The sequence below is a fragment of the Callorhinus ursinus genome, unplaced genomic scaffold (genome assembly GCF_003265705.2).
Source record: "Callorhinus ursinus isolate GAN/ISIS: 27379988/994484 unplaced genomic scaffold, GSC_fseal_2.0 scaffold18, whole genome shotgun sequence".
Classification (NCBI taxonomy): Eukaryota; Metazoa; Chordata; class Mammalia; order Carnivora; family Otariidae; genus Callorhinus; species Callorhinus ursinus.
Genome location: NW_027397080.1, coordinates 11,800,161 through 11,812,852, shown reverse-complemented (window position 1 = coordinate 11,812,852; position 12,692 = coordinate 11,800,161). Strand labels below are relative to the sequence as shown.

Below are 12,692 nucleotides of genomic sequence, written 5' to 3'. Positions count from 1 at the left end.
CCTCCCTTCCTCCCTTCCTCCCTTCCTCCCTTCCTCCCTTCCTCCCTCCCTCCGTCCCTCCCGTCCCTCCCTTCCTTCCTCCCTTCCTCCCTCCCTCCCTCCCCTCCCTCCCCTCCCTCCCCCCGCCTCCGTCAGTCCTTCCTTCCTTCCACTAGCCATCAGTTAGTTTATTCATTCATTGGTTTTCTAGATCATTCCTTTATTCTTTTCATTGTCCATTTGTTAGTTTAGTGTCTAGCCATTTCAGTAGTCCATCCTTCTGTCCTTCCAGCCACCTGGTCTCCAGCTCACCCAGCACAGGCTGGACAGCCATGTGAGGTACCAGGACAGTCCTCCGGGCTCTGAAGCCAGCAGGGAGAAGACTACAGGTGGGAGGAGCACAGCCAGGGCAGTATTTGTGGGCGCCTACGTGTGTCACGGGGGAGGTCTCTTGGTTTGAAAATACCAGAAGAGTTAGTTCCACAGACCGTCATGATGGTGGATACGGGTCCTGGGACCAAGTCCCATTTGTGGATCGGACTTCACAGTTTGCACTGGGTGGTACATGGCTTGTGTCACTTTGGGCACACTTTTCCCCTTTTTGAACCTCAGTTTCTTGATCTTTAAAATGGGTATACTGGCGAATCTCTCATGAATGTGGTGGGTGATAACAAGAGTATGTGGGATGTCTCTGAGCCCTGGCCAGGCATGTGGTAGGAGCTCAGAATACACCAACTGAATGAGAGGGATTGCTGATCACCACCCTGGGCCCCACCTTGAGTTTTGAAAACCATCATGTTGTTTTCAGGATGAACCAAGTGATCTGGGGACCCTGAAAGCCCTGCCCTGGCTTGTCATTTCCCTGCTGAAATTCTTCAGATGTTTCCAGGGCATTTTGAGGAACAAAAATCCAAAGTCCTTTGCGGAGCCTACGGATGCCCTTCACATTCTGGCTGGGCCTGCTCGCCCCTCCGCTCCCCTGCCCGGCCCCCAGGCTCACCACCTCCATCCACAGCAGCTGCTTTCTCTGCACCTTGAATGTCCAGATTGTTGGCAGGGCCTTTGCATATCTCCCACCTGGAACACTCTTCCCCAGATGTGTGCATGGCCAGCACCTTCTTGTTTCACCAGTTGCCACTCAGAGGTCGCCTCCACCGAGGGCCTTCCCTGACCACTCGCCTTGGGATAGCTTCCCACTGTCCCGACACTGTCACGTCAGTGCCCTGTCCACTTTCTCTTACTGCTCTTATCAGTACCTGAAGCTTTCTCATTGATTTGTTTATTTGCACTTCCTCCCCATCTACACTGCTGAACCTGCCTCCACCCCATGTGGGCAAGTGGGCAGGTGGTTCCAGCACGGCACGGCGGGGGCTTTAGTGGAGGCGAGGAAATGCCGGGGAGCCCAGGGGTGGCGCTGACCCTGGCTACGGGCAGCACCTGGGAGATGAAGAGCCCCTGAGCTCTGTCCTCTCCTCCCCCGGGAGGCTCTGGGCTGTCGTTAGGAAATAACAAGATGATTAAATCATGGCATCTAAGAATCGCAGTCTCTTCCAATCTCAGAACCTTAGCATCTGAGGAGCTTTCCACCTCAGGACCTTTGACAGTTGGAGTCTTTGTGTGATCTGATCTGGGATTTATAACCTTACAAAAGGGACCTGCTCTGCCTTACTTATTTAGCAGCACAGAGTACTTTGTGTCAGGCCATGTTCCAAAAGACTTTATAAACGTTAACGTATTGCATTCTCATTGTTATCACCCCCACCCCCATTTTACAGATGAGGAAATGGAGGCACAGAGAGATTAGGTAACTTGCCTGAGTCCACGGAGTTGTCAGGGGCATTGCAGGATTTGAACCCAGCACTCTGGGACTCCTCCTTAGAATCCCACAGCTGTGGAGGGGAAGCCCAACCTCAACCGACCCCTGCGCTGAGCAGGAATCCCCTTCCCACACCCTTAACAAAAGGGCCTCTGATCTCAGCCAGAGTGGTGGGGAGTTCCCTCCTCACTGGGCCTCCAACTGTCTTCTTGTCAGACAGTTGTCATTGCCAGAAAGAGTTTCTTTACAAAGTGTAAAGTGCTGCTACTTCCCCTGTGAATAACATTTAGGGAGCGATGTTAGTGTTATGGATTCCCGGTGCTTTTGACCTTGTGGTTTCATGGCTTTGGTAGCCTTTTTCTCCCCACTGGGCCATGGTGCGTGGTGCTGAATGTAGGAGTCAGTCAGCGAATGCGTGTGTCCAGAGCATGAATCCTGCGCTCCTCCTATCCCTGGAGCACTGTGCTGGGCGCTCACTCAGGGTATTGGACCACTCGGAGAAAGGGGACCGTTCTCTCTTCATGGAGCCCCAAGAAAGTCTGTCTCTGATGGTGTTTATGTACCCAATTCCTGGAGAACCATTTGAGATCTAAAGTCGTGCACTCGTTGGAGAGAGGTAGAGCTCACGAATTATGTAGGCAAACCTCGAGTTGTCCACTGGGGGAATAAAGCAGGAAGGGAGAGGATTAGGGCTTGTCCAAGGCCACACGTACCTTAGCGTGCTCGCATCCGCGCACACTCACGGTACACACCAGCTTTATAATCTGTACACAGGCATACTTGTGCACGTGCGTGCCTTATACGAAGGTTCATCTTGCACGCACACATTCATTTCCTCCCATGAGCAAATAGCCTCCCATCCTGGGCCTCATGTGTGATCCCTCACGTCCGCCCTTGCACTCGCGTGTGTGTCCACACCCTGCCCGGGCCGGCTTGCAGTGATGGAGCTCGCCTGCATTCAATGGTATTTCTGGAGCATTTACTATATACCAGGCCGCGTGCTCCAGGTTGCAGATAGAGGTGAGGAAAGTTGATGTAGCCCCTACCCTCTTTGGGAAGACAGACATTCTACAGAAGAGCACACGACTGATGACTGATTATACAGATTTTGGTCAGGGCTAGGGAAGAGGTATTTCTCTATGACGAGGGCTTCCATATAGCTTCTTGGTGTTAAGCTTACTCTAACGAGTGACGATCGTGGTGTACATAGGGCAGAGGTGCTTCTGGGAGGAACTGATCATCTGAACTGTGACGTTTTCCAGGGGAAGGGCATTCTGGGCAGAGGGTACGGCCTGGGCAAAGGCCGTGAGGCGGGAAATCAAGGAACATGGAGAAGGTGATAGCCCCAAGACCCGGGGGGTGTGGGGAGGGGAAGGTGGGCCTGGTCGGGCAGGGCCAGTGGTGGGTCCTCTGTGGCCTGTTTTCACCCCTCCCACATGTCCACCCCAGGCCCTCCCCGCTCCTCTCTCTGACCAGCCCAACCTTCCCTTTGCTGACTTGCGCTGCTCAGGGCCCGCTCTGTCTGCCGGCCTCCACCCCGGGCCTCAGCTCTTCTGACCCACCCCACAGGCTGCCTGCCCCCGGGGGTCCTGAGGTACACATAGCACGAGAACAGACTGTGACCACCTGCTGGGGTTCCCAGCCCCAGGCCTCTAGGACCCATCTAGAAAGCTCCTGGGGGCTAGGCCAGAGCCGGGGTTCGGTAGTCGGCTCTCCCTTTTGGAGTTAATCCCAGACTTTGCTCTCCAGCCCACAGTGGAGCAGCCCCTGTGGGTCCTGAAAGCCTTCTGGAGCTCCTGCATCCCCCCACCCCCAGCCCAGTTAACCTCCCTGGTTGGTCAGATTGCCATGTGGGTCTTTGGAATGTTGGGAAGGGCTGCCTTATGCCTGAGAGAACCTACTAACAGAACAACAGCAGCTAAGGCTTACAGAGTTTACTGCACTGGGCACTGTTCTCAAGACTTGACGCATTTAATCCAAACGACAGTGCTGTGGGGACACCATTGTTGTCCTCAGTTGGGTAACAATCCCAAGGGCCTGAGCTGGGGCTTTGACCCTGGTATCTGGTACAAAAACTGTACTTTTTAACCCCTGATTTGCCACTTTGTCCCTCAGAGGGCCCAGGAGCCCAGGCTGTGATTTAGCTGCAACTATTCTTTGTTTCTGTTTTTTTTTTTTTTTTTAAGATTTTATTTATTTATTTGACAGAAAGAGCGTGAGCACAAGCAAGGGGAGTGGCAGAGGGAGAGGGAGAAGCAGACTCCCTGCTCAGGGGAGCCCCTCATGGGGCTCGATCCCAGGACGCCAGGATCATGACCTGAGCTGAAGGCAGACGCTTAACCCACTGAGCCACCCAGGCGCCCCTAGTTGCAACTGTTTTATAGGGGAAGGAGCAGGGCACCCGGGTGGCTCAGTCGGTTAAACATCCGGCTCTTGGTCTCAGCTCAGGTCTTGATCTCACGGTCCTGAGTTCAAGCCCCACCTTGGCCTCCACGCTGGGCGTGGAGCCTGTCTTTAAAAAAAAAAAAAAAGTATAGAGGAAGGAGCTATAGCCCAGAGAGGAAATGGACTTGCTGAAGGTCACACAGCAAGCTGGTGGCGGTGGGTTCGAGTTCCCTCTGCCCTCACCAGCTGCTGTGACTGGGCTTGAACCTCATTCCTGACTCCAAACAAGGAAGAGGTTAGGCTAGAAGCCAGGAGGGCGGGACATTAGGGGCTGGGAGAAGAGGCATGGGGTAAGGGCTTCTTGGGTGCCTGGGTGTGTGTTTCATAAGTCATTAGCTGTTTGTTTATGTTCTTAGCCTCTTTCCGAATGTATTTTGAAATGCTCACAGCATCTACCTCACAGGGTCATTAGGAGCCCAGGAGAAATGCTTGTCAGGTATCTGACAGTGCCTGGCATGGACCAAGTACTCCGTTCCTCTTCTTGTCCTTTCGCGCTGGTAGAAGGACTTCCCTGTGAGGATGGGAGCTGGGGGTCTCCAGGGGAGAGGAAAGTAGAGAAGGGCATGTGTTCAAAGCCTGCAGAACATTCTCTCAGCCTGAGAAGGGTAATCTGGCCCATTCTCTAAATGAGGGCCCTGCGGCTCCCGGGGAGGGTGGTGTTTCTGGGCGGCTGGTGCTGGGGAAAGGGAGGGACAGAGAGGGGGAAGGGCAGCATCCCAGCTCCCACTGACCAGGGCACAGATAGCAGCCCTGCTCTCTCCGATCAGTCCCTCCCTCACAATGAGAACTGCCCTTCCAACCCTGCGGGGCTGCGGAAACCCAGCCTAATTGGATCCAGGACCATCGGGAGCCTCGGTCCTCGCAGGAAGTTCCCAGGAGCAAGCTCCAGAGGCTGGCCTGGTCTTGGGGATGGGGTGGGGCGCAGCAGCTGGGGCTCAGCACTCTGGGACGCATGGAGTAGGGACACATGGAGGGCAGAGGGAATGAGAGGCAGACTTGGAGCATGTGGGGGTCTCAAGCTGGGAAGATGGGAAACCTCAGCTTCTCCCCCCTGGACCATCTCCTGCCTGTCACTTCCAGGCCATCCTTCTGGCCACATTTGACCTGTCCACTGAAAACCTCGACTGGCCTTCCCCTGTTCAGAGACCTTCCATGGCCCCCCATGGCCTTTTATCCAAGCACCTTAACCTGGAACTCTGGCCCTTTGTGAACTGCCCCACCGCCTTTCCCTCCATCCTCTGCAAATTCCCGCACTATACCCACACCAGACCAAACGTGATGCTTTGTGCTTTTCTGCCGCTGGGCTTTTGCACATGAACTTTTTACTGCCTGGCCTGCCCTTCCCTGGCATCTCTTGACCTCTCCGCTTTCCCCCATTAGTAAGTCCCACCTTCATGAAATCTTTGTGCACCCCTCAGTGGGATGAGCTCATCTTCCCAGGAACACCCCTACCCCATAGCTCAGCTGAGCCCCAACACCACCTTGTTGTCACCCTGGGGCAGGGAGCATGTTTGAGAGCCCTCTGCTACCCTAGGAAGCTAGCAGTTTGCTGTGTCTTTGCACAGGCCTCCCCTCTGCTGGGGATGCTCTCCCTCTACCCTCTGGCTCTCCCGGCAAACTTCTCAGTCTGTAAAGCCCACGTGGACAAACCCCTCCTGTCTCTCAGGGACAGCCCTTCTCTCTGTGAATATTTGTTGAGCACCTGGCGCAAACTAGGCATCTGAGCACTTACTATGTGGTCAGCACTTGGCTCTGGGGCCGCATTGGTGGCCCTGCGCTTGTGGGTCATGACTGGAGGGAGTATCTGGAGGCGTGATAGAGAGGTGGCAGAGAAAGCAGGGGGCCGTGGGGGTAGATGACAGAGCAGTCCACTTCGTGCTGGGGAGAGAGTTAGAACCTGCCCTTTAGCTGAGACCTGAAGGAAGAGCTGGGTGAGCTGTGGGGCTAAGTCGGGGTGTCTGGTTATATAAGAACCAGACCCAAGCCCTGATCTTGGGGGGCTCACAGCTATGTGGGGGACTGGGTGGACAAGGAAGGAGGCAATTCTAGCAGAGTGGGGTCAGTGCTGCGGTGGAGGAGGTCCAGGAAGCTGGGGGAGTTCAGGGGAGAGGCCACAAATACAGCTGTGGAAGAGCTGGTGAGCAAGGAGGCTTCCCCAGGGCTGTGACACCTGAGCTGACTGGTGGTTGATGGGAACCTGGCAGGGCTCCAGCGGGGTGATGGCCCTAGATGGAAGGGCACAGCCTGTGCAAAGGCACAGTCTGTGCAAAGGCACAGTGGCATGAAAGCACAACTTGTTTTAGGGGTCCTGCATGGCGTGTAGGGAGGCTGGAGGGAGGGAGGCTGTGGGGATGTACTTGCTGGGATGCATGTGGCCCACAGAGCCTCATTGGCAAAGGCCTCTGGGTGCTGTGCTGGGGATTTGGAACCGTACCTGAAAAGTGATGGGAACCCAAGAGAGATTTCAAGCAGGCGTGAGTGACCTGGGCAGGCTTTGGCCTGGTCCTCCCCTCTGAAGCGCCCACATAGGACGGGGAGCCCCTTCTTGACTCTGCTCCTGGCTTGGGCCTGGGGTGGAGCTGGAGGGCTCATTGTGGGACTGAGCAAGTCCCCTGCCTCTCTGAGCCCTTCTTTCCTCCCAGTGAACCTGCAGCACCTGAGGCCAGAATCCTAGTGGAGCTGTGGGCAGGGGTTGGGCTGTCTTACTTGGCCTAAGCTTGCTGAACCTTTAGTTTTAGGAAAAATATGCCTGAAGAAAGTCACGTAACTACCCTGCAGAAAGGTCAGAGAATAGGGAAAAGAGAGAAACTCAAGCCTACTATTTCTGCCCTCACCCCAAGCCCGAGGCACCATCACTGTTAGCCTTCTGGTTTTTCCTTCCCTCCTCTCTGTAACTGGTTTTTATATAGGTGTCATTGCCCCATCTACACATACAATTTAAGAAATCTTCCCCACCTCATCCCCCTGACAACTGTTGCATCATGAGTAGTTTCTACATGACTTCAGGGTGGTTCCAAGCCTCCCTTCTAACAGATCCAGTGTCAGGTGGAAAGCGTGGGCTTCGGAGCCTGACTTTCTGGGTTCACATTGTACACTCTTGGCTTTGGGCAAGTTACTTAATCTGTCCGTGCTTCAGTTCCTGGTAAGGTTGATATGAGTGTTGAATGAGTCGTGGCAATGCCAGTAAACATTGGCTATTAATGATTGCAGACTATGTCACTGTGAACATGACTTACAGAGCCATCCTCCTATTTAGAATTTTGGCTCTTTCCGTTTTTCGTTATTGTAAAAAAAAAAACAAACCACTGAAGCAAACAGCTTTGTACATAAAACTTTGTCGATATTTGGGTTATTTTCTAGGGACAGATGACAAAGAATGGGATCACTAGGCCAGGAAGTCTGAACATTTTTGGGGGGCTCTTGACACATTATTGCCAGACTGTTTTCAGAAATGATTGTGCAGTGCCTGGCTGACTCAGTCGGTGGAGGGTGTGACTCTTGATCTCGGGGCTGTGGGTTCGAGCCCTACATTGGGTGGAGAGATTACTTAAAAATAAAATCTTGAAGAAAAAAAAATGTTCCAGTTTACACTCCTGCCAATAATGCCTAGCAGTGCCAGTTTCATCTTACCCTCACCAGCACTGGGTATTATCATTTTCTTCTTTCTTTTTGCTGTTTTAAGAAGTGAAGCTTGTTTAATTTTCACTGCCAGGGAAGCAGAGCCATTTTCTGTGTTGGTTAGCTGCTAACATCCTTTTTGGTCTGCTCGTCTTTACGGAGCACACACAGCCCCTTCTCCTCTCACTTAGGAAGATAGGGTTTAGATACAGGAAATAGGGAACAGAGCGACACCGGGGGACAGTATGGTGCCAGGGTGAGGGAGAGGACTTTCCTCTATCCAGGCCATGACCCTTTCAGTTCCTTCCATCTAGAGCATTCATTCATTCATTCATATAGTCATTCATTCCAACATTTATCGGGTACTGTGCAGGGCTTAAAAGACAAATTACTCAGCCATGACTCTGCCCTGACAGAGAGCATGCCTGACAGCAGAGATGGGCAAGAAAACAGACGGAAAATAGGGGGATACGTGCTCTGATGATGGACGTGCAGGGCACAAAGGGAACAGAGGAGAGGCACCCAACACAGCCTAAGAGGGTGGGGGTGGAGCAGTCCTGGAGGGCTTTCAGGAGGAAGTGGTCCATAAGCTGGAGCTTGAAGATCATTTGGAGGTAGCCAGTGAAGCGGGGAGGACAGAGGGTTCCAGGGAGAGGAAGCAGCCTGACTGAAGGTTAGGAAATAAAAAGGAAGTGAAACCCTGGGGGAGCTCTATGGCTGGCTGGGCAGAGTGTAAGGCAGGAACAATTGCTGAGGCCAAAGAGATAAGCTGGGGCCGGATATGTAAGGCCCAAGGAGTCCAGACCTTGTCTGGAGGGAAGTAGGGAGCCATGGTAGGTTCTAAGGAGGTGAATGTTGTGATCTGCTTTTGTATTTTAGAAATCTCACAGCAACTGCAGTAGGAGAATGGAATGGGGGCTGTAGGTAGAGGTGGGGAAACCAGTGAAGGGACTCTTACAGTAGCCAACGGGGGCTTGGACCAGGGCAGAGAAGGTGCTGGAGAGGGTTCCCCACCCTCAAACAGCTCCAAAGTGCACAGTGAATGTCCCGTCTGCCAGGTAGCCCTTGCTGACATGCCCTGTCGCCTAGCCGGGTTGCACACCCCTGGAGGACAGGGGGCCATGCGGGGCCTGGCAGCCAGCAGTCAGATGAGTGCCCACCATCAGCTGACCCCGGCCTCCCCCTGTGCCTCCGAGACCCTCCATCTGCTTCCCCTCCGCCCTTGGGCTCCCAACAATTTTCTGTCTTTTCTTTGAGAATAAATTTATTGTTTTCATTATAAAGGCAACTGAACGGCATTACAGAGAATCGAAATCAGAGAAACAAAGACGAAAACCAGATCAGTTCCAGCCACCTCTCCCAGCCCTCCCTCTGGGTGTGGTTCCCTGCAGCTTGCTTTTTCTGACGCAGGTTTTTATTTTTGCCTCCTTGTAATCATAGTGTCCGGACAGTTTTGGGTCCTGCTCTCTCCCATTTGCTTCGTTGGGAGCTCATTCCTCTGCGGCCACGGGGTCTGGGCAAATCTCAGTTTTTAATGCCTGTGGGACAGTCTGGGGATGGGGGTGGGACAGAGTCGCCGAACCGCACCCTGCTGTCCTGCAGTGGGCAAGGCTAGTCACGTGCCGCCCTGGGCTGCCTGTCTTCACGTCGGCTTGTCCTTGTCTATACCTGGACCTCCCCAGGTGCTAGGGCCTGCCACGTGGTGTGCCCCTTCCTCGGTGGCCCTTTGTGGAGCTTACAAGCCTGGCCTCAGGGGCCATCGTCCTGGGAAAGGGTCATGGGCAGATCTGGATTCAAATCTAGACTTGGCTCTGGGACCTCAGGCACGTCACTTAACCTCTGGACCTCAGTTTCCTCATGTGTTTCATGGGTCTAATGCAACAGTAAAATAATGGCTGTAAAAATCCCGACACAGTTCCCGGCCCATTGTAAGTGCTCAAGAAAAGGTAGTGGATATTATTGTATTTTTTCATTCTACGGAGAGTTTCTGAGACCATGTTGGGCTAGGTGCTGGAATGGCAAAGGTGAACGGGTGAACGAGCACTAGTTCTAACTGTGAGGAGCTCACAGTCTGGTGGGGAAGTCACCCAGGGAAACAGATAGCCACACCAGGGTGTGATCGGCCCTGTAGTGCTGGACCAGATCTGGGTGGCATCCTAACCCCATTCCTTGCTAGCTGTGTGACTTTGGGTAAGTTGGTCAACCTCTCTGAGCTGTAGTTTCCTGTTCTGTTAATTGCACATCTCACAGGGGCATCGGGAAGACTCAGTGACATGGTGCATATGACATACTCAGCACAGTGCCTGGCTCGTAGTAGGTTTTGAAATCAATGGTAGCTGCCATTTTATTGTTACTGTTATTGTTATTGTTATTCCCATATACAAGGTGCTGTTGGGAACACAGAGGAAGTGACTGACTGGGGGTTCAGGGAAAGCTCCGTAGAAGAGGGAACACTTGAGCTGGGTCTTGAAGGATGAGTAGAAGTTCACCAAGTGGGAAAGGACACTCTAGGTAAGGAGCCTGTGATTCCAGGTTGAAATCTGTCAATGAGGGGTTTGTTCTTTGGGGGGGATTAAGGCATTGTGTTCATCCCAACTTCCTTGCGTGCCCTCACTGCTTCCCTCTGGGTCTGTCCCGGAGGCCATGTGCACTCACCCTCCTGTGACAGCGCCCACCTGTGACTCCATGTCCTGGTGGCTGTGGGTTCCTGTTCTGTGTCCCCATCTGTCCATGTTTGGGACCACAGGTCTGTGTCTGTCATGTGTGTCCGAGTGTGGTGCTGTCTGCATGTTCCTGTGACCGTGCTTGTCTGCGTGGGGATCCTGAGGTCCTCCTGGGCCACACGGTGGGGCGGGGGGCGGTGAGCTGCATGTGTCCTTGGCCTCCAGCTCCAACAGGATAGCCAGGCCTCCTTGGTCACTCTCCTCCGTGTCCCAGCTCAGCACCTCCCTGCCTCTCCCCTCCGTCCCATTCTCCAGGGGCTTCCTAATGGGTGTCCTCCCACCTCCTCTCCTGGTCTTTCCAGTCCCGTCCACACTCAGCAGTCGGAGGGGTCTTTCTAAACCACAGATTTCTGCCCCACCGCCTGTTGCTTCGAGTCCAGACCCCAGGCCTAGGATTTCATCAGCTTTCTAGGTCAGGCCCTGGCTGCTGGCTCCAGCCTCGTATCGCCTCTCCCAGTCCACACCAGAACGCTTAGCTCCTCGCACACGGTGTGTTGCTTCTCACCTCTGGGCCTTTGCTCAGGCTGCTGCTTCTGCCAGGAATGCTCCCCACTCCTTTGTTGCCTGGCTCACTCCCACTCATCCTTTAAGACCCAAAGCAGGTTATCACCTCCCCTGGGAAGTCCTCCCTGATCCTTTTTTCCATCCTGGGTCAGGTCCCTGGCTCTGGGTTGCTCATCCCTTACTGGGGGGACGGGGCGGGGGGAAGGAGCAAGTGATTTGCCCCAGATCACACAGCTGGTGAGTTGGAGCCAAGATTTGAACCCAGGTGCGTTGGGCTTTAAACAAAGCAGGCTGTTCCACGGTCCAGGTGAGGTGATCGTAGCTAGGACTCGTGGAGAAGAGTGGGTGGACTCGAGGGAGAATTTGGAAACGCAGTCCTGGGGATGTGGCTGGTGGTGGATCAGAGCTGGGAGGGAAGGGCGGGGACGTGTTGGGGATCCATGTGTGTCTGTGGCAGAAGCGTCTGGGCAGATGGGGATGCCTGCTCACAGTCAGGAGTGGCTCCAGGGGGCGCACATCTTAGGGGAAGACCCAGTCCAGCTTAGGCTTGCTGAGTCTGAGCAGCCCACGAGACAGCAAAAGGGAGGTAGCTGGAAGGTGGGCCTGGGGCTCCCGGGACAGGCCTGGTCTGGGGGTGGAGACCTGGGGCTTGGCCAGTATTTAAAGTCCCAGAGTGGATGGGCCACCCAGGGATGAGGCGGGTGGGACCGAGGAGCATGGTCTGTGGGTGGGAGCTCTGAGAGACACTGAGATAAGGAGCCGGGGGTCACGGCACAGAGCTCCACAGAGGGTCCGGGCAGCATGAAGCCAGGAAGGGTCAGGCTGGAAGGTCCTCGGTGGCATGTCGCAGGTCTCAGGCGAAAGTTTTTGTTTTTGTTTTTGTTTTTCTTTTTGCAGAAGCTTGTGGGTCACATGGCTCCTTCCTCCACTTAGCTTGGAGCTCCCAGATGGCAGGGCTCCCCCGTATGCCTCAGGTTCCCCAGCTCTGGGCCCAGTGTATCCAGAATGACTGGAGGGGCGGATGGTGGATGGGCCCGCTGTTTTCAGAAGCAGCGCTAGGTGTTTCGTTCATCCATCTCTGCAACTTTCCTCACCTTGCAGAGCAAGAAAAACGAAGTGGCGGTGTGCTTGCCCCGCTGTAAGGGTCAGGGCTGTGTGTCTCACGGCTCATAGCGGTCTCGGCTTCTCTCTGGGGCTTGAAGACCGGCTGGCACATCCTGCGCAACCAGCAGCATGTCTCTGCCTGTCCCCACAGGACCACGCAGCCGTAGCCCACCTGGCTTCTCCGCCCCTGCCCCCATCCCTGCCCTGGGCTCGGCCCGCAGACTGCTGCTCCTGCTGACCTCAGTCCCCTTGGCTCTGTAGCCTCCTGATGCCTTCTCCCTGCCAGCATTCTGGCCCAACCCCTCAGCAGGCATTCAGCGCCCGCCTGCCTGGCTGGTCCCTCACTACCTCCCCTCTCTGGCTCTCTTTTTGGAGCCTGAAGGTGGTGGCTCAGGGACCCGAACCTGCCTCATACTTCCAGACATCCATGCCTCTGCTCAAGCCGTGGCCTTCGGCCGTGTCCACCTGTCCTAAACACACACCTGCGCAGTCCCCTGCTTAAA

The 12,692-nt window shown here is 54.5% G+C and overlaps 1 protein-coding gene across 1 annotated transcript in view; it reads left to right on the top strand.

Annotated features, from left to right (window-relative positions):
* The window catches only part of ZNF362 (zinc finger protein 362), a 37,445-nt gene that overhangs the window by 3,353 nt on the left and 21,400 nt on the right, over positions 1–12,692 (top strand). Inside the window, exon 2 of the mRNA XM_025856677.2 lies at positions 10,244–10,369. Within this exon, the coding sequence (XP_025712462.1) occupies positions 10,332–10,369 (38 nt within the window). The 5' untranslated portion in view covers positions 10,244–10,331. The remainder of the gene's footprint in view (positions 1–10,243; positions 10,370–12,692) is intronic.